This window comes from Aquila chrysaetos, chromosome 3, assembly GCF_900496995.4.
Source record: "Aquila chrysaetos chrysaetos chromosome 3, bAquChr1.4, whole genome shotgun sequence".
In the NCBI taxonomy this organism is placed as follows: Eukaryota; Metazoa; Chordata; class Aves; order Accipitriformes; family Accipitridae; genus Aquila; species Aquila chrysaetos.
The window spans coordinates 27,339,028-27,361,793 of record NC_044006.1 but is presented as its reverse complement, the minus strand read 5'-3'; the positions used below and the strand labels follow the sequence as shown (position 1 = coordinate 27,361,793).

At 40.6% G+C, this 22,766-nt stretch overlaps 1 protein-coding gene across 5 annotated transcripts in view; it reads right to left on the bottom strand.

The window, feature by feature from the left end:
- The window catches only part of TPK1 (thiamin pyrophosphokinase 1), a 336,418-nt gene that overhangs the window by 209,846 nt on the left and 103,806 nt on the right, over positions 1-22,766 (bottom strand). For all 5 annotated transcript variants that reach the window (XR_003922631.1, XM_030008413.2, XM_030008415.2 and 2 more), the window contains one exon: positions 6,028-6,097. Coding sequence is in view for 3 of the 5 variants with exons in the window: in XM_030008413.2 (XP_029864273.1) it covers positions 6,028-6,097 (70 nt within the window). In the remaining 2 variants the exon portion in view is untranslated. Of the gene's footprint in view, positions 1-6,027; positions 6,098-22,766 lie in introns of those variants that run through there.

Sequence of the window (22,766 nt, the reverse complement as noted above, 5' to 3'; positions counted from 1 at the left end):
GAGGAGTTGCCCTTTATGTGTGAGAGCAGCTGGAGTTCATGGAGCTCTGCCTGGGGATGGATGAAGTCAGGCAAGCCAAAGCCCAAACGGAATTGAATCTGGCCAGCGGTGTCAAAGACAACACGAAGGGCTTCTATAAGTACCTAGGCTACAAAAGGAAGACCAGGAAAAATGTTGGCTCATTGCTTAACAAGACAGGGGACCTGGTTACACAGAACATGGAAAGGCCTGAGGTATTGAACGCCTTCTTTGCCTCAGTCTTTACTAGAATGATCAGCCTTCAGGAATCCCAGGCACCAGAGACCAGGGGAAAGACCGGACCACGGAAGATGTACTTTTGGTGGAAAAGGATCAGGTCAGGGAATACTTAAGCAAAATGGACATATGTAAGTCCATGCATCCAGATGGGATGCACACATGAGCGCTGAAGGAGCTGGCTAATGACATTACAAGGCCACCCTTGATAATCTTTGATCAGTCATGGTGACTGGCAGAAGTGCCCGAAGACTGGAGGAAAGCAAATGTCATTCCTGTCTTCAAGAAAGGCAAGAAGGAAGACTCAGAGAACTACAGAGTGCTCAGCCTCATCTCAATCCCTGGGAAGGTGATGGAGCAGCTAGTCCTGGAAACCATTTCCAGGCACACGAAGGACAAGAAACTCCTCAAGAGTAGTCAGCATTAAAAAGTTTGTGATATGCCTAAATTTATTCATTGATACTTACAAGTACAAAACTCAGTAAGTGTAAGCTGTAAAAGCTGTACAATGAAGACTTCTTTTTCCACTTTAGCTTTTCAACACAAAGCCTAGGACATAGAAGAGTTTGTTAAATCCAAGTTAAAGAAGTAACATCACCTTGTACAACCAATACCCTTGATTCATTCTGACTAAATGGCTTATTTAAATACGGGGGTGGGGAGGCGCGCAGGGAGGACTGTCACTGAAAGACAAACTTTATGTAGCAATCTGTATTCCTGAACGTTAAGTTGCTTCTAAAAAGATTTTTTAAAGTCCATGCTTGAAATTTAGCAGCTACGTCAACCAGAAATATTTACAAAATTTGTTCCGAATGTTCAAACACACATGTAGAGCTTCCTGGAGCTGCTTCCCTGCATGCCCAGTTCAGAGAAGAATTATATAGTAGCAACTGCATTTTCATTTATCACTTAAGTTCACCTCATCTATGTTTATATGTAGAAAATGCTACAACAAAATACACATTTTTCACTTTCACTGCTACTCATACTTATGCAGTTCACAGAAAGAAACTAGAAGGGTAGTGAAAGTGATGTTCTTAGTGATTGTAGGCAACCCACTTCATGTCATACTGTAAGTCCTATACACTGAAATACTAACCAGAACCCCAGAAAGCCAGTATTTTTTATGATAGGATTATCCTTTCTCTTATAGAGCTCACTGCTCCCCTCTTTAACCTGAAGCTCTTAATGTTGCAAAACCCGAGTACACGATGGATTTGATATCTCTCTAGAAAATAGCATCTGAGACCTAAGTACTAATGATTGTTTTTACAGGTGCCAATATGATGATAGTTTTCAATGCATCTTCACCTTCATATACCCCAAAGCCAGTGACACACAGGTTAATCGATGCCTTAAGATTTAATCAGAAAGTGTTGAGAAAGAAGTTGCTGCAGTATGATACAGATAAGCAACAACCTAACTCTGAGGTGGATAACAGCGCTTCATAGTGACTCAAGGAAATAAACAACAGGACAGGCAAGGCAGACAGAATAAGGCAGAGCAAAAAACCCATAAAGATCAGTAACTCACCTTTAGCTCTGATTAATTGCAAGTGTTTAGCAATCAAGAACAGTTTAGCAGTAGCATTTCTGGGCTGTAGGGCCAGAGAGAGAAAAGCAACAGAGCACAGGAGTCCTTCCCTTCTTCCCTCCTGCCTTTCTTCTGTCCCCAACACTGACAGCTCCCAAGGATGGGCCTCTCCAAGGAGAAGTTATCCTGCCCTTTTGGTTACTCTTCCTACCCCTCTTGCTCTAGAAGGCAATTTGTTTTAATATATCATTGAAAAAAACAGCATGATTTCTCCTCATTAGTAGTTACAAAAATGAAGGTTTTCTTGGGTGGGTTGGTTGGTTGGTTGGTTTGTTTTTAAACAAGAATAATTGCAATTGAGATTTGTTGAGCTAGTTTTTACAGAAACTTATGGGAAAACCAACCAAACATCATAAAAATGACACCACAAACACAGATGAAGACACATAACATCTTACGCATGTTAATCCCATGACCTGAAGTCACATTGCTGAGTCAGCCTGCACAGTGCTATAGAGAGGAAAGTGAGAGCTTCCTTTGCTTGATGGGAATAGGTGAACCACTCAAGCACAGAAACAAGTCAAGACACCAATGGAGAAAACAGGAAATCAATGGAGGCAGGAGATGGGGGGGCCTTGAATCTGGTCTTGCTGCTTTTCATTCAACAGCATAGGCCAAGCATAACATGAGAAGCAAGTTACAGAATCGTTCAGCACTGGGTAAATCTCCTGCAGAGCATCTTGCCTAGCTTCAGCCACAGCACTTTGAGATAGTTATGACTAACTGAAAAGAGGCCAAGAAGAGCAATAAGAAAAGATGACCAATAAAGAAAGACCAAACAAACTGGGCATATTTTAGCCTAAAGCAGAGAAAGCTGGATGGGGCAGGGGGGGGGCCTCCCACGTGAAGATTTTTAAGAACCAGCTAAATAGGTATACATCAGGAATGGAACACATAGGTTTGTCTTCACCTTGAAGCCGAGGGAAAGAAGGATGGATCTCTTGAGGTCATTTCTAGCCCTGCACTTTTCTAGGATTTGGAAATGGACCCTTCAAAATAGCAACAACTACTTCACTTATCTCCAAAGGAAGACACCACTGTAACAGTCCCATATGGCAAGCTCTCCTTTTCCCAGGATGTTGCATTTATTCCCATTCTAAAAGATTCTTCACACACTTTGGTGTCACTGAGAATCAAGCCCAAAATATCAATCAAGTTATTTATTTGTATCTCTTGGATATAATAATCTCTCTAGAATTAAAGGACTATAGTTTTTAGGTTTTCATACAACACAATTAGATATCAGGGCTTTGAATAAAATAGGGTTTTAAACAGAAGGTTAAGACAGCATTAAAGAAATTATTAGTATGTCAGTAGAGTCTGAGCAGACAGCTCTTTAATAACACTGGACAGGGAATTTAAGGGAAAATACTTCAGAGAAGTAAATGGATATTCCTTCCAGCAGAATGACTTCTTTAAAGACAAAAATAAGAATTATGCAGGTCTTTTTTTTTGTTTCAAAAGAATCACTTTGAAGGTAAAATATACCTACCCAAAGCAATTAAGATGAGAAGAAGAAAGACAGAGGCAAAGAATACTCCAAGGGCCAAGTATGTAAGACTAAAAGAACTATTCAGTCAAGGTATAATCATCCATTTTCCCCTGAATTATATTTATTTAACACACATAAAGGTGTGTAGAAGAGATGAATGGGTTACAGGAGAAGGTAAAATGAAAGCTCTAACATGTTGTTCTTTGGAAAGCATCACCATTATCAAAGAGAACTGCTTGCTGCAAGTCAAACAAATTTCTGTTTGAATTCAGGATTAAGTTGCTGTGGAATGATTGCTGGAGGTGACTTATTGATATGACACCCCCCACCCCTCTCAAGGGAAAGTGAACCTCCAGGGTGGAATACAGTGGACACGTAAAGAATCGGTTCCGTGGTAGTTCCCTAAGCAACATAACCTGCAACTTCAGATGTTGGCAACACCAGGGGAGCTTGGTATGCTGACTCTGAAAAGTAACACGGAGGGCGGAGCGGAGTGGAGATGCTGCAGCCAGGCTCTGTGATTGCAGGGATAGGGAACTGGAACGATAGGAACAAGAACAGTTGGTCCCTGCATTGAATTCACTGAAGCAAGGAGGTAAAATAATGGGGGTTCTGTTGACCTAATGCCCTACTGCTGATTTATATCACACGTGCCCACTTCTGGGGTATTGGCATGCAACACCATGTCCTTTGGGTGAACTTTGCTCATTATAATATCATTATAATACCAAAACCCACCTCCGAGGTACAACCACGCCCCCATGGAGCATGCACTCTGAATTTTTTCTAGAATGTACCTTTAAAATCAAAGCGAGAGAACTTTATACCAATCAAAGTAAAGGCATGTATGACTAGAGTCACTCAAGCTCCACCTAAAAGGAAAAATAGTATAAAAAGACCCCAAAAGAGGAAGACTGTTAGGGAAGATACCATCATAGACAAGTCAGGAGGACATTGCTGACTTCCGGGATCAGCCAACAGGCTGAACTTCTCTTTCCCCGCCGTAGGGACGCCTGTTGGGTGAGATTCGAACACTTGGCTGTACTGAGTGCTTCCCCGGGAAACTTAGAATTCTTTAGAGCTCTTTTCTTTCATAATTTTATGCGCTTGTAGTTGACTGTATTGTTATTTGCACGTGCTTTGCAGACAGTGTATTTATCACCGGCAATCCAAAAGAACTTGTACTGTTGCTTTAATAAACTACGCTGCTCATTAACCTAGTTGTGATAGTTCATTAACGCAACCAAACTCCCTAAGTCTGGTAATTCTCGTGCATTGAACTTGGCTAAGCCAAGAGTGCAGTGTGCTATAAGTGCATCCATCATTGTGCAACCGGACTTATAGCACTGAACTGGACATCACTCAGAAACTAAACCTAGCTGCCCCCAGGCCCTCTGACATCTGAGGATAAGCTGAAATGCAAGGGGGTTTATTTTCTGCCAAATTCCTTTACCCTTTAACTCAACAGTTGTGCGTGGCTCTGTGAGGAACTACTAGGAGAAGAGAAATAGAAGACGACAGAAGGAATACTCCTACAACAGTTAGTAGTGCTTGACAGATTCCAGTCTTGGTTTCAGCAGTTGTAGATCTCAGACATCAAACTTCTCACAGGTGACAAAGGAAGAAATTCTAAATTAACTTTTACTTTAAGACTACAGTCTTCCTCTCCAACTCTGGTCTTTACTCCATAGGACAGGAGGAAACCAAGCTTCCCCAGGCTTCCGTCATACACTTGCCATGAGATGAAACACAAAATATGTGTCAGATTTTGCTGTATAAACAAAATTGTTCATAAGTTTGTAGGTTCTACCAAATACCCATCTCATTCCTTTGCCCCGAGAGTCAGCTTTATTCATTTATTTGCTTTTGTTAAACTATTTATTTACAAATTCTTGCTCAAAACAACTGAAAATCCTAAAGACAAACAAAAAGGATCCTTAGTAACCTCAGATTACACAGCGTTCCATGGTTCCACTACAAAAATGAGAAAGCACTTGAATGCAGTATATCACATCACAACCCCAGCTCAACACTTCCGGGGCAGAAACCTGGGATATTTTACAATTTTAAGTGCCATTACAGAAAACAAGAAAATATTTGTCTTTCAGTCATATCTCCTCACCTAGCATATGCATCTATAGATAACCTCTGTATTTGCCTTTGGTCATGTATGATGCCCTGATGCTAATTTAGAAGTAATTCAAAAAGAAAAGTAGACTTCTAATTTTATTACCCGTCTCACTTCACAAAGCAAACAACCGATTTCCTCTAAGGCCTCACAAGAAGAATGAAGAGGACATACTTTGTTTCAGCTCCTGGTGAGAGGCATCAGATGTTCCTCTAGTCAACCCTTGCTAGGGGCACAGCAAGTTTTTTCGGAGGCTGCATCAAAGGCCTAGCTCTGATGAATGCATAAAATAAGACAGACTGAGAGCAGAGCTTTCAAGGGGAAAAAAGACCAGTGGGCTTAAGGATAAAAGGTATTTCAGGCTACCTGTGTGTTTTTAAAAATTGTAGCTGAGAATATAAGATAATGTGGAGAAAATATTACTACCTGCCACAGTTCGTTAAAGTACCATGCACAGAGCAGGCAGCTACTTCAGGAACTGAACAGATCCTGTTCCTCCGTATTTTAGTTCCATTGAGAAAAGATGACTTCTATGACTTCAAGTTTATTGTTAACATACCTGTCCCGGCTTCCCTCTGTGATGTGATAGAGACGATTGGCACCTCCATCAGCACAAGCTCTCAGTGCAGCTGCAGGTGAAGAAACAGAACATCAATGTATTGGCATTATAAACAAAAAACCACAACCAGTTACTCCATTACTGACATTTCTGTGTAAACTCAATTGCTCATTGCAGCGTAGGGAATAAACTTGAGATCTCATACAGCTTTTAGCCCCCCATACGTCACTACTTCCCTTGTTTCTCTAAATAGACATTTGAACTGGTTTTATCAGACTAGTGCCAATCTTCACCTGACTGTGTCACTGTACTTTCCAAATACCTTGTTTCTATCCATCCTAACTTCCTGACCAGTCAGCTTAAACTACATGGGAGGCAAGTATTCAAAACCTGAAAAGGGCCCATCCTCCATGTATGGGCGGGTACTTGCCTGAACAATTGGGAACTTGCACCTTAAACCTAACAATCTTCTCACCCAGGCAAAAAGTTCACAATGGTGGCTCTATAATGACCTGCATAAAAACTGGGCGGGGGGGGGGGAGAGAAAGAGTTAGGCATGACAATATCTGTTTTCTCTTTTTTTCCCCTCCTATGACACAAAAATGACAACTCTACTACAGTTCCTATACTGTTTCACAGACTGAATCATCTGATATAAAGCAGGGGGGTTAGGTCTTGGCTTTAAATCTTGAGCTACCCTGGCACAAAAGGAACAAAACCACAATAACTTTCAGTGCTTCCACGTAACTTAGGGACTGCAAAGGGCACGTGCCACTAATTCCAGTTGATTTTAAACAAGCACAGACATGCTGTCCTCTTGTGATCCCTTTGTTTATATAGACTTAAGTCAGAGAAAAGAGAAAAGTCTAACACTAGTATTACAAAATCAGACATAAATTGGCATAGTTTATTCATAAATGATGATTAATAGGGATGCTTAACTAACACATAGTTCTTTAATGAGATTTTTAAAATATGATAAGCTGTTAAAGATTGAAAACGACCATCTTGTCTTAGCAGTCTTTATCAGTTTTGCTCTGAGATGCACAAGTCAGATAACTGCAGCACGCAAGATAAAAGAAGCTGTCGCTTCTACACTAAAGCAGAGTGTTCCTTCCAGGTCTGTGGGCAAAGAGGGACCAACTGGCAGACCTGAGAGGGCTGAAAGTCAGAGTATCAGGGAGCAGGAGGGGAAAGGGAAAAAGAGGAGAGACAAAGAAAAGGAACAGCCTGCCCAAGTTTTGGAAAAAAAAGGTATAAACAATCAGATCAGGCACTTCCTGCTGCTGAGAATCCAATTTTCAGCTAAAGCCACTTTGCTTTGGTGTTTATTTCTCAGTCAGAACCACCTCTCAGCAGTGATACAAACCTACATTTTTCCTTTTGGCACTCATTAGGTGGGCAATCCACTTCTCCCCCTAGCTTAGCCATCAACTTAGCCAGCCTATACAAACCGGGACAACAAAGTTCATCTCTATATCTGCTCTCATTGTTAAGCCATTCTTTCTTATTTGACTGTTGAACTCCCACCACAGCGAATGGTCTGTATGCCTATATCCACCACACAGTACCATGCAACCTCGGCTGAGGCTTTTTGGAAAAAAAGAAGAAAGCAGGGCAGCCCAAAGCTACCAGTTCACCGCAGGTAGCTTTGGGTACAGCAGCTTTTTTCCTGCAGGCTGCAAGAATGCGCAGGGCAGGAGAACTAGTGTTGCACTCCTCAGTATCTCTTCTAGCACTGCTCCTGCTCCAGTGACCCCTCTTCTCTCTTGTCCGTATTACAGTACCCACTATGGCAAGCACTACCTTTCTCAGTCTTCTTGCACAGACCGTCCTCTGCTCTGTCTCCTTATCCTATCTCGCCCCCTCCTTCCAGGCACCATCCAAACCCACATTAACAAGACAAGGTCAAGCAGATTTGATCCTGACAAATCTTATTAGCTGAGATCATTTCTAAATTATGGTAGCTGGACAGCCACTTACCACAGTGATTCACTGCTTCAGGCTCTTGCCAGGTTTCTCACCCATCCTGATGAATATAAACATCGCAAGACAAAAAGAACAACTGGTTTTGCCCACTGTGTTTGATTGGATGCTTTTAACTTCTCCTCTCACTTGAGGTTACAACTGAAACTGGATTAATGTAATTCCTTTCACCTGGGCATATTTGTTAACTTCTCTCAGGGAGTTCAGCTCACACAGAATTTAGCAATGGTCCACTGCAAGAAGAGTGTGTAATATGTGTCCTTAAATTAGCTATCCGGGCCATCGGTTTATTTAGCAGATACAAGGCATATAAGCAAGGCCTAGGACCTAAGCAATTACAGAATCTTTTCTCTCCCCTTAAGCTACAAAAGCAATTCATCAGTTGAGACATTTTTTATAGCCAAAACCATAAGAATGCTGCAGAAAAATTACTTTCTAACTTTGGGTACAGAACCTGCCTAAAGGACGCTTCCTGGGTCAAAGACAGCCCCAGCTTTTTCCTTCTGAGAACAGTGATTTTTACATCTATTCTCCCACATTTTAAACAAATAAGCAGCTTATGACTTCTGGGGAAAAAAAGAAGGGATGAGATACAGAAAAAGAAAGATGAAAGAGTCTGTCATCTGTCTCAATTACTTTAAGACAGCCAGAGCCTCAACTGCGGTAAATCCATTGAGATAATTTACAAGTGAAGCCTGACCTAAGATCTCTTCACCTGATCTTACTATTTTAAAACAACATGACCAAAAAACCAAAACAAACTAACTACTGCAAAACAAATCAGTCTTCAACCAGTCTGGTACATGTAAAACTACTGAGATCCTCCCAAAGACCTGAAGGTGCCTAAGTAACAGGTCTATGACACTTGTATGATGTTCACATGGATACAGAGCTACTACTTGAAATCTCAAATCAAAATAGTTGCCTGATATAACTGCAATTTAAAGTTGTCCCCCACATATTTATTTATTCTTATAAATAAGAATAAATAATTTTAAAAAATTAAACTTTGGCAGGATTGTAAAGTTATTTAGAGAAACTATTTATGAGGTACTGATCCTTTACCAGCAAGTTAATAACTTACACTGAAACGAACCAAAGCCCCAGGTGCTTTAAGTAACTCGCAGGTAATTAACTGATTGGCTGGAGGCCAGTAAATCATATTACTTCTACAGCTATGAACCAACCCTTGCTTGATAAAAAGTAATGATATACATTAGCTGGAAGAACATGTATCATTATTATCTGGGAGTGTTTAAGGAGATAGTCAGCAATTCTAAGCTTACAATTCAGATGGAAAATTCTCTGTGAAAAGATAATAGGAACTGATTTTATACAGTGCCTTTTACATTAGAGACAAAATTGCTTTACAAACAACAATTTGGCCAAGGTGCACCGCAGCAACCGTGTAGGCATACCTAGCAGTCTCTAGGCACTTTGCAATACCTCACACAAAACCTAATTAATTATTTCATCAGAAACTGAAGGACCTGAACAAGATCGGGGCTCTGTTATGCTTGGCATCCTGAAAACAGAGACACCTTCTTCTGAAGAAGTTTATAATGCAAACAGATGAAAAAAACAAATGAAAAGGTCGAAAGTGACACAGAGGGATGAAGTGCTAATGGTCACACATGGATCAAAGACAAGTTATCTTCCAGGGTGACCAAAATGGATGGTGGGGTTTGTAGAGGGAAGAATAACTTAAGTGGTCAGCCAGAACACAGAAGGTCTTGCACACACCTTCTCTTCTGACCCAAAGGTTACTATCTCATTATTGGAGACCCCTCAAATTTGCCAGGTGCACTGCACATGGAAGTACTCTCTAGCTTGTGTATGTCAGAAAGAACTAAGTCAGTAAAGACATTATCTGAAGGCTTTTAGTTAATCCTGCCTCTGAGAACTCAGCCAGACTAAGGAACGGTGGTCCAAGTAGCTCACTGAGCTCTGACGGGTCAGGAGGACCAACGCTTCCAGCAAAGATGCTGTGATATGCAATTGGGAGCAGTAGCTTTTTCAACCACCACAGCTGGAAGCAGAGGAGACCCATGCCCTTGGCCACCCTGCTCCGCTGGAGAGCCCTGAGGTACCGTTTCATGCTTTTGTTATTAGAAGAGATGACTCTAAGAGCACAAGGGTGCAAGTGCCTTGCAGCGCTAGCTCAGCGTGCGACTCTGCGCTCGTTGGCATTACCACAAATTACAACCTTTCCAACCTGAATGGCTTAAACCACAACACTGAATATTCTGTGTTAAGCTTCACTCCTCAGAAATAGCTCTGTCAAATTACCACCTTTTCTATCTGTCAGATTCCTTTCTGATATAACTCCAGTGTCATTCAGTGAACTAGGGAATGGAGACATAACCGAAAAATCAACTGTTTCATTGTGCTGCTTAGTGGAAGAGTACAGAAGTGGGAACTCAATGCACGGCCAATAACTGCTACCCAAGTTACTGGCAGCAGCATGTGTTCAGTCCAGCAGTGTTTGAAATTACAGCAAGAGTAAATACCCTTCAGTTCCCCTATGCTGAGGAAGAGTTATGTCAAGAACATATTATCAGCCCATGATATCTCTGAAAGAGTTTCTCATAGGCAATGTGAATGAAGAAACCAAAGTCCTTCTGAGTAATCTCCTTCATTTTAAATGGTGTCTCTTCTGCTAGAAACCAGTGAACTATTTCCCTTCAGTGACCAAAGTTGAGAGGCCAATTTTAGAGCTAATTATTAGTGAATATGTTTTTACAAAAATTATTCTAATGCAACAAAAATAATGGAAACAATTTATATTATATTTACTCTTTTGGTAAATATCAACATATTTACATATGTAAATGTAATTTAGCATATCAAACACAAAAAGGAAGGTCTTGGCTCTGAGCTAACTAGTCCTGAAGCTTTTTGCAGAAGAGAAGCAAGTATTTTATCACACCTTCACACCGCCCTGCAAATTCAGGCAGGGGAAAAGACTCTACAGAGCAGATGCAACTCTTGCAGACTGAGTAAGATAAAAAGAGAATACATTTATACAGAGTACCAATACCTGGGGAAGAAAAGCATAACTTTATTATTTCTATCATTATTCCTATTCTATTATTCCTTGCAATTAGCATTTACAATATTTTTTCTTTTTTCAAACAGATCTTGAAACTAATCCATGTTTTTGCCTAAATTCAAATTTATGACATCTCCCCTTAAACTGCCTTAGTATATCCCCTCTGTTCCTTTTCCAATTTTACACAACTTTTTATAGGTATGCAATCTGTTTCCCTCATTCATTTATTGATTCAGTAACCTGGTAACCATAATTAACCTGCCAGCATAATCTACACATAAGAGAACCCAGATTAATTAATGACTTGGAATGCTGGTAGTAACATATATGTGATAATATATGGTAGATATTGTATTGGCTTTGTGTGGCAAGGTTTTGGTAGCGGGGCGGGTTACAGGGGCGGCTTCTGTAAGAAGCTGCTGGAAGCTTCCCCTGTGTTCGAGAGAGAGAGCCAATACCAGCTGGCTCTAAGATAGACCAGCCGCCGGCCAAGGCCGAGCCAATCAGCGATAGTGGTAACGCCTCTGTGATAACATTTTTAAGAAGGGAAATGTTGGGACAGAGAGTAAACGGCAGCCGGAGAGAGGAGTGAGAACATGTAAGAGAAACAACCTTGCGGACACCAAGGTCAGTGAAGAAGGAGGGGGAGGAGATGCTCCAGGCGCCGGAGCAGAGACTCCCCTGCAGCCCCTGGTGAAGACCATGGTGAGGCAGGCTGTCCCCCTGCAGCCCAGGGAGGTCCACGGTGGAGCAGATGTCCACCTGCAGCCCGCGGAGGACCCCACGCCAGAGCAGGTGGGTTCCCGAAGGAGGCTGTGACCCCGTGGGAACCCCACGCTGGAGCAGGCTCCTGGCAGGACCTGCGGATCTGTGGAGAGAGGAGCCCACGGAGCAGGTTTTCTGGCAGGACTTGTGACCCCCTGGGGGACCCACGCTGGAGCAGTGTGCTCCTGAAGGACTGCACGCCGTGGAAGGGACCCATGCTGGAGCAGTTTGTGAAGAACTGCAGCCCGTGGGAAGGACCCACGTTGGAGAAGTTCGTGGAGGACTGTCTCCCGTGGGTGGGACCCCACGCTGGAGCAGGGGAAGAGTGTGATGAGTCCTCCCCCTGAGGAGGATGAAGCGGCAGAAATAACGTGTGATGAACTGACCTTAAAACCCATTCCCCGTCCCCCTGTGCTGCTGGGGGGGTTGGTAGAGAATCCGGGAGTGAAGTTGTGCCCGGGAAGAAGGGAGGGGTGGAGGGAAGGTGTTCTGAGATTTGGTTTTATTTCTCATTACCCTGCTCTGGTTGATTTGTAATAAAGTGAGTTAATTTTCCCTAAGCTCAGTCTGTTTTGCCCATGACGGTAATTGGTGAGTGATCTCTCTCCTGTCCTTATCTCGACCCACAAGCTCTTTGTTATATTTCCTCTCTCCCCTGTCCAGCTGAGGAGGGGGAGTGATAGAACGGCTTTGGTGGGCACCTGGCAATCAGCCAGGGTCTACCCATCACAGATATGCAGAGAATTGCTTGGTTTGCTTGATACATTTGGCTAACACATTTTTGTCTCAGCATTAATAAAAAATACCAGTTACAAGCAACAAAATGCATAATCCGTATTTACGTGCTTTCTCTTTTTCTCCTTTGTCCTGCAGAAACTGCAGAAACATACTTAACAAATCCATGGCTTTGTATGGCTGCAGATTGCTAGCTAGGGGATCTCTGCATCTCAAACTATTCCCTCCCACTCATGTGTTTCTACCTGTGTTACCAGGACTGTATGCAACTGCTATTATATACAAAGAACAGTGCACTGCAGACATGTCTCTTCTGGTCATCTGCACCTCTGTTTATCAAGTCACCTGTCAGTCCATACAGTTTTCTGCTTTGCAGTTGGACACTGGTCTTGCTAAGAGGCTTTTAAACTATTTAAAATAGGTCTATCCATAATTTGTCTAAAACTGAAAAGGCTTAGCTCCTGTCACCGGTAATTTAAATTTGCAGCAGTGCACAGGGCTTTAACTAAGCACGATGAAGAATGTCACCTGCTCTCAGAATATTTTGTGGTTCCAAATGAAATTAAAGAGATATACAGGTGCTTTCTAAGCTGCTGCTATAGGTGCGCGTTCATGCTGCTATAATCAGCAGTAGCAAGAGCAGTCAGCCTTTTGTAGTAGTACTCAGTGCTTTCTAGGATTAAGCCTGTTCTTAGGAATTTCACCCAAAATTCCTCTTTTTTGTCTTTTTTTTTTTTTTTTTATGCCATTGGCTATTCGCAATACTTCATCCATACTTCCAACCCAGGAACAGATATTAGTTCTACAAATGCTGCAAAGAAAACAATGGTTGCTATTCTTAAATTGTCTGTGTACCCAAGAAAGGCCCATCAGCTATAAATGTCTCACACCTGACTTGTACACCATCTGTATCACACAAAGAACATAGAAACCCACTAGTCCTCAAGTAAATAGATCACCAACACCAGAGCTGGCAGCCTGCTTCCATATAGACTGGATTATGGATCTCGGATGAAAAACTACTGCAGATCTACTAAGGTAATTTTATGTTTCCTACAAAACCGCTGTGCTGCTTTAATCACTCTGCTTTGAGCTGTAAACATCATAGAGATCTCAGCTAAGCAGAGGCAGGATTCATTAAGCAATTAAATATGAGAATACAAGGAAGGAACCAATGTACTGATGAATTAGGAAACACTATTCTTTTCTCAGCGCATTGGTTTAATATTGAGCAAAAGCCATACAGATAACACGTCTCTTTAAAAAGTTCACATAGAAATGAAACACAAGGAAAATTAAACAATTTCTCCCACAGACAAAAAACTACTCTGAATTTTAGCCAAAACCTAAGTTACACAGCCAACAAAACAAAATCTTACTTTAAAAAAAATTCCTAAAAATTTAAAATCTTAATGCTTACTTTGGGAAAAAAAAAAAAAAAAAGGGAATAAAAGAATAGATCAAATTTAATAACAAATTCTTAAGTACCCAAAAACAAAACTGCAAGCAAAAAACCCCAAGTATCAGTAAATATAGTAGGAGTAATGTGCTGTCAGAGATGGAGGCAGGAGAGCGACTGTGTTTTCACTAGACTGAGTTTCTGGACTGTCTTCAGGTACGCTTCCACGCAGAGTTCATTACAATGATTCATATTCAAGGCTGCTGGGTTTGGAGTAATCTCTTGTCAGGTGTTAGATTTAATACTCCTACAACCCTTACTTAGGATATGATTTTCTCTTCTCTTTCCTGTCATTCTTCTCCCATTCTGTCAAACCCAGGAGCTCTGGTACTCGCCGCACTGCCTTATGCCCATTGCTGTAACGGGCCCCACAAGTGGGAGCAGCCCCGTGCTGTGTCACAGCAAAACCCAGGAGGAAAGAGCCCAAACATAAAATGAATTACTTGCTGCCATCATTTTGACTAAAATCTAAGTGACCTTTTCATGACAAGGCTACACGGCTTGATGCCACTGGGGGAAGCATCAGGAAGTTTATTCTTTTCATTTTCTCCTTTTTTCGCTCTCTGTTTGAAAAATGACAAGCTAAAGCAATAATGTAACATTTAATCAACTTTTCTTTTTGCCCTGAGCACACATCTATTATTACCAGGTAACAGTAAAAAACCACTGATTAGGGCACACACACACACACACACACACACACACAGAGAAAGGAAAAGTACGCTGAAGTGCATAATGTTAATCCTGACTTTTTTCCTGATAAACTATTTGTTCTGAATGTCTTTAAAGAATAATTTGTCAAACCAAAGATCCTCACAAATCAAACAAGCTGCTGAAACATAAGCAGGAGATCCTACTTGTGCCTTAAATCCTGTCTTTTCCAGAGTAAGAAGGAATCCAAACTCTCCACAATCATATAGTTGCACCTTACACATGGCTGGTCTCTGACACCAGGGATTCCCCGGCGATTCGCCAGCCCTTCCCGCGGTGCCACACGCCAGCCCCGGGGCTGGGTTGGATCCTGGTTTGCAGACTAATGTGCAAGTACCCCGGAGCTCGTTCTGGACTGCAGCTCTTCCCTGGAGGACGTGCAATCAGCCACCGAAACCTCCTACCCAAACGCTGCCTGTGTAACCCCCGATCACTGATGAAGGATCTGCTGAACCTCAAACGTCAAACCCCTACAGACACCATGCCAGCTATCCTTCATAATACATCCCATCAGGTTGCTTTTCAAATACCATCTTCTTTCATTGCTTCATAAGTACAACGTGCCTCACTAACAAAACTTTACTATAACCTGTCTGCCGGTGTCCTATACCTAAAACAAACGCATACATCAAAATATAATTGAAGGTAAAGTAACTGAGAGAGTGTGCAGCTAGCTTTTTTCTGCATCCATTACCCGATTATCAAGTGAAATGGAGAGGCTTCAACATCAATTTTATTTCTGAAGTTTTTAAATTATATTGTTTAATAATTCAGTGTAACGTGCACTGACTTCAAGCTTTGAATGCAACTTTTTATTTCTTCATTTCATATTTTCCGTTGCTGCAACATTGATTTCTGACACAAGGAAGATAAACAGCTACAAACATGATGGAATATCCCAACTGCCTGCAATTTTAATTGCCAGTCAGCATTGTTATCAGGCAAACTTTAGTAGCAAGCTGACTCTATTCCTACATGGAAAGAACTGACAAAAAAAACCAGTCACCTTTATTAGCATTAAAACATACACATTTGCACAAAGGATCAGACTGTAAAGAGGAAAAAAAAGCTCTTTTTTTGATCTGGCGTTGCTGATTCAATGCCAGCAGCAGCAGCCTGCGTGCAATCACTGCTCCCTACCCCACAGTGAGCAGGATGTGGGGCAGGCAGGGAGACAATATGTAGAAAAGGGTGGTCAACTGTGCCAAGATAGCAAAGAAGGAGAAATAATCTCCTACTGCTACCGGCCACCAGCAAGACTATGTTCCTCATCACAGCCAGAGTCAGTGCTATTGTCTCTTCTGCTTCCACTGAACAATATGCATTAATAATTCAAGCCAACCTGCAAGTGTAAAGCAATGAGCATGATAAGTTCATATTCATGTCTATGATTAAATATTTTCAGCTAACACATTTATATTTCAAATTTTGTTTGCCTAAATTGGATTTGCAGTAGCCCGCAACTCATCAGAAAATTAATCACACACTTATTTTAAATAGCACAAAATATATTAATTCTCATGCTACCAAAATACACCCTGTTCCTTAGCAGCCCAGAACAGATTTCCACGCAGCCATTTTATATCATAGTGTAACAAAAACTTTTGTGCATCAAGGAAATTTCAGAACTCATAAAAGTCAGAAACTCCAATTTTGTTGAAAGACAACTAGAATATTACAATGCATAAATTTCTGAACCAATCAAACTTGCACTGACACCTTCCTGAAAAATTATATAAACTATTCAAAAGAATAATCTTGGTCTAAAAGTTGTTTGGAAATAAGTATCAAAAAGAGGGACAAACAAGAAATCAGAGAAGGCAAAATTAAGATGACAAATACAATTTCCTAATGCATGTAGAACTGCTCTTTATAATGTATTTTCTATTGTCTTCATAATATACAGCTACCCTATGTTCATGCTACATACTCTTGTGTATAGATCATTTCCCTTACTCTTAACAGATAAACTGTTCAATAGATTTTCAAGCAAACAATAGTAATAGTAAACTATTAAAAACAGCATCAGGAGAAATGGTCAGGAAAAAAAAAGTACTCCATCTGAACAAAAAAAAAGGTTTTATGGGGCACTCTTTAAAGGCAACATAAGCCAATTTAATTAGAGAAATGGGCACATCTTCTGAAACTAGCCCAAATTAAGTGAATACTTTAAAACACTGAAACTAAGCCAGTATCTTAGAATTACTTGTCTAAAACATCAGGAGCAGATAATATCATTACTTCATTTATGCCAGTTTCACACTTTTGTATCTGACTGACCCCCATGTCTTTTCCATTCTCTTAACTCTCAGATTTGGGCAGTGATAAGCTACAGTGGAAGTTTCCTTAAGAAACTGGAAATATAAAATTAACTATGAAGTAAACTTGATCTTACCTGCTTTATTTCATATTTGGAACAGCTACAAGTACATACACACTGGCATTTGCACCAATTTAAACCAGAATGGTTTCATGGAAGCAGTGGATTTGCATCCCTATTACTCTTTTTAGGAGAATAAGAGTTTTAGCTACCCGCATCAAGACTTATCTTGATTCCCAAAATCTTCCTACACAAAATAAATCTAAAATTGAAATAATATTCTTGCTAGGCACTTTCTTATTACTAAATTTTCCAACAGTCAGGAAAGAAGATCAGCTAGTATAAGCTAGCATACAGACATAAAAGATCAGAACCATGGTATAATTTTGTCAAACATGTTTCTTTCATTATTTATATTTCAAAAAAGAGTGGAAAAACCCATAAGGAAGGACAAAATATGGTATCTGCATTCTTAAAATAATATAGAAGTTGTGAGTTAACATTTTCAAAAGAAATAATCACCAACTACAATCAATTTTGGAAAGTGTTTAGTTATCTTGATAAAATGATACATTATATCACAAGACACAAAGAAGGCTTATTTGGACAAGGAGAATCAGCTACAGACCAGACCAGACCAGAAACTGTAATTCTGAGTGCAAAATGGGATTTCTCATCTGAATTCTCTTACATAATGCAAATGTAAAAACAATACTGTTCTCCCTGGGGAAAAAAAAAATAAATAAATCAACCAACATCTACATGCAAACAGTCTGGTTATGAATGAAAATGGCATATCAGTAGTTTCCCAGTTCATAAAAGTCATGAAGAAACAAGTGCATTGATTTCAAAACCTCTCTTTAATGAGGCTATAAGAGAACCTTAAGATGAAACTTCCAACTAAAAATATTTGTAGGAAGCAATCTAGAGTTTACTGAACAAAACCAAGTGTATGTTCTCAAAGGGACTAAACTTCTGTGTGACAACTCGCCTCATAGAAAGGCTGCAAACAGAATCAGAGGCTGCACTTAGAATACACAACCCTTGTATCATCCACAACGCACCTGTGGGAAAAACACCAGGCTGTATCAGTGTTCAAAGCGTCCTCTGTTCCTCCCTCTGAAATAAGAAAAAGTCCACCACCATCTGCCTTTTGCCGAGAATTTTCACTGAAAATTTTATATTCAGGTTCTCCTGAGGATATGCACTTATGACACAGCTTTCCAGACAACAGTGCAGCTGAGGAATATAATGCCATTAGTTCACCAAAGTCCTGAGATGATCCATATCTAAGTCATCCCTAAAACAGGAAAAGTAGATGCAAAACCAAAAGCTTTGTGTGCATGCTATACAACGACCCAATTCGATCCCTACATGAGTTGGCAGTTTTATGCAAAGCTAATGAGGACCCGAAAACCCAATGGATAGGAGCAAAACACAAGACTGAAACTGTAAAATTATAAATTAACTGGAGGTGAATCCAGCCTTTCAGAAGATTTTTAATAGAGGGAAGGCCATAATTTAATATTATGTTTTGGGGAATATGAAGTTTGGCTATTATTTAGAGAGCCACCCAATTAGTAACATATATAATATCAGTAAAACATCAGATCTCTCTTGCCAGTTTGCTTTCCCATAGGAAATGCTAAAGTGTTAAAACCTTAGTTTTGATGTTCTTCCACAAGAAGGTGTGATGGGAAAGGGAACTGAGAGGATGCTGTTCACCTGCTGGCCTCAGGTAACCCGTCTGAGGTAATTCATTTCTAGATCTTTGCATCAAGCAGAAACAGCTCTTGTCCTCTACCTCTGAAACAGCATCATGGCCATTCCCTAAGGCCTCCTAAAGGGAGAAAGGCTTAAAGTGAATGGAAAGGTAGAGTCTCAGTAGGGACTTCAGACCCCAAATTTGGGACTGCTCAGTGTTTTAGGAAAACCTGCAAGTTTCTGGAGTATCCAAAACCTATTTTTAGTAGCAGATTTGTTTATATCTAATTTCGAGTCACAAAGATGATCAGTACATTGCAGATGATTTTTATCTAAGTGCTAGAGCATTACTGCTTCAGGCCTTAAATTTCAATGTGTTACAAAAATAAACAGGCCTAAAAGTGCAAAATGAAGTAACTTTTTCCTCTCATTTCGGTCCATATTTTTCATTTTGAAGAAGAGAGACTAGACTTAAGCATAATATTAAAGTCTGAAGTTCAGAAGTGAATTCATGGAAACCAGGTAGGAACTCTTTGTTTTGTTTAATTTATCTCCTATCTAACTTTATTATATCCCCTTTTAAATTAATGCTAATATGGAAGCATTTTGCCATCCCTTGGTCATAAGCTAAACCATTTAATCTTTATTGAGCAAAAATATTGGCCTCTTCTTTGGGGCCATTTTCTCCTTGTGGTGGAAACCTGTGCATTCAATAAATAAAACCTTAGATTTAGCAAACCTGAGCTTATTCTGAAAGCCTGCTTTAAGAACACATTCCCAGTGAAACAAACAAGCAAAACCCCAAGACTCAGTCTTGTTCAAGGGGTAACACATTACCCATTGTATCTGTTGCTCTTTGTTCTCAAAATGGTTCAATGAAACAAAACCCAAAGAACTATACAGTAGCTGTGAATCTTACTATAGCAAGTGTTCCTTTTCAATGTTGCTACTTAATTGGAAAATATAACCCTTTTAAATTTTCCATAGAAACACGGCTTATGAGGGTGGAAGATCCTAAGTATATCTAATATATGTTTATTTAAATCAGCCAAGTGTTGGCCAAAAAGAATATCAAGATTCTATTTAATTTACAAGCTCTGTCCATAGTAAACACTTCATTATCAGCAACAGAAAATATTCGAAGACAGGATGTTCATATGTGATTTGAGTCACTGCACCAATCCCATGCTACCCTATCTACCAGACGTGCTGGAGATTCCAGAGCAGTACATGACATTTTCTTTTAAAGTAGTGTGTTCCTGCACTTGGCCTGGTTTAAATCAGTATTGCTAGCAAAGAGGTGGTAAAATGTAAAAAAAAACCTTTTACTTGTTTAATCTGGATTTCATCTTTCATAAGCCCTTGGAGTCTACAGTATTATTACTACCTATTGGGCTTGGAAGCACAAGAATTATACAGAAGTCAGTCTTTTCACCCGGCTCTTATCTCCCTGTTTTAGAAGAAGAGAACTCCTGTCTTCCCCAGATACTCAGTTCTCTCTCCTGCTCAACCGTTCTTGACCAGATCCTCTGCGAGCTCCCCTTGGTCTATATAGGGGAATTCCCAGATCAGAGCCTTACATGTTGAACATTAAATAGAGTTAAAAAAGAATAAAACCAGAAAAACAACATCCCACCCACCCCCCCCCCAAACCAAAACCAGACCACAACAAGTACATATTAGTCTGTGTAAGGAAGTACTTTCCTCAATTCACCTAATATATTTATTTCCTCACTACTTTTTACTAGTTTACTTTCAAATGTCTGCATCGGTCATGCATTAGCTAAGACACTCGAGGTCAAGTTCAACCAGCCCACTTCAGCAACAAGTGTTTAGAGCGGGATCCTCCCTCTTAAGAGGTTTGGTGAAAGGAAAACAATTTCTCTTACTCTCGATTTGGCAATACATGACTAAGCCCCTAAGGCAGATAGCTGTCCTTCTGCAGTGTGAGACACCCAACACTGTCGGGACTGTTATCCCTAGGAAGGAACAGGAATAGCAATGCTCTGATCTCACATGTGACACTCACTGTCTTGCGGACCTGGAAAGACATCCCCGAATCCTTGATTCGCAAGACGCTACATGGTACACCTGTACCACAAAGGCAACAAGCATAGCTTCGCCAATGAAGAAAAAGATCTGCTGCTGCTGTGCTTAACCTGCACAAGGCCTCGCCACCTGCCTGAAACGGTTGCCAGAGCTTCCAATGGATTTTGTAATTTCAAGGGTTTTTTTGCTTAGCGATGCAATGATTTCTCTGTGAAAGATGAAAAGATGATTAAACTGCCATCCTTATAAACTAAACTAAGGTTAAAAAAAAGAGAGAACTAGAGACCCTGGTGTTTTCATTTATCTTGTGCACAGGTAAAACTAGTATTATCAAGTCACAGTTCAACCTCTCAATAGTCCCCCAGCAGAGAAAAAGAGTTTCAGAAATTTGGTTTAACAGCTAGCTTTCCCATCTCAGAAACATCTGATGTTGTTGCTCTTTTAGCAGACCAAAATCAATAACTGTGAACAACAGAAACAGGTTAAATTTTCCTTTATCTGATTAATTCTTCCTGTAGCTAGCCCCACTCCTAACGTCTACAGTTTTAAAAGGCTTATCTGGACATAAAACAGTATTTGCTTTAAGCCGTATTTTGAGACATTCCTGCACACAGCTGGTCCTAACCCCCTGAGAAGGTCTCTGATTTCAGTGAAGCCACCTGAAGCTCACTGAGCAGAGCTCTACTTCTCAAGTATCAGAATTCAAACCATACTTAACCCTCTGTCTGAATACAAGGTGCCTGTAACAGTTCGAGCCCTAACGCTACACCTTTGCTCTTTCTCTTTATTGTCTGTCTTGATCCCTAGAAGATCATGGCTCCCTCTTTGCCATTTCATCTATTCCAGCTTCCAGATGCACACATCACCTCATCAACTCGCGGTGACACAAATATGCTCCGTCAGCCTCACTCTTCCTCCCACATGCACCAGAAGAATTAATCTCTTCTTCACCTACTGTCTCTATTCTCCCCAAGCTGTTTGTGTGCTGGCAGTTTCTCAAAGCCCACATCACGCTCCGGGCAGGTGCAGGATGCAGGCAAACAGGCCTTGGGAAGGGTGGTCTGTGCCCAGGGAGCTGCAGAGACACCACTGCTGTCACTCTCTCTGTCTGAAGGGCTCTCAAGCTGCTAGAGAGCGGGGAATCGTGTGCTACCTTATGCAAAGATGCTGCCTCCTTCCAGCAGCAAGCAGACAAGGGTCACAGTGAGAACTCACCACTGACCCTATAGCCCCTGCCACCACAAACCGAAGGCAAAGCTTCTGCGGGAGGAGGAGACACCCACCTGTCCCCAAGGAGGTATCCATCTGGTTTCGAGAGTAAAGAATGGGGACAGATAGGAAATTTAATTATATCTCTTTTCTTCCCAGGCATGAGTGGTGCATTTCCTCATACACCATGAAAGCAAGAAGCAGTGTTTAAAGAAACATTTAACTCCTGACACAGCTTAATTCACCGGGGCATTCCCAGTCTCTCCTTTCCTAAAGAAGAATGACAACACCCATTCAACAATAAAATGATGCAAAACGCATTTGGAAAAACTAAAAAAGAGAACCACCAAACCACCATTCTGTTAAAAAAAGAATACTAAGAAAGAAATGCTTGTATAAGAGGAGATAATTAAAAGTAACTGTACAGAAAAATTTAAAAATACAAATAATTAAAGCTAACCTTTAAATTATTATTGCAGACTGTAAGAGACCTGCTGCAAACTTTAATAATATTGTTTGGAACATCAGTCATTTTGCTCTTGCTGAAATTCATTTCAGATAATGCAATAGTAACATCTCAGGAATGATATTAAGTTTCTATTTTGTATTAAAGTAGAATTGTATTAACATGGTACAGTATGTGTATCCCTGCTGGGATTACTTTCATGCTGGAAAAAACAATGTTATTTTTCTATTACTGAAGTAAGTTATCTATTTTGACAGTGGAAAATATATTTCACTGAACTACA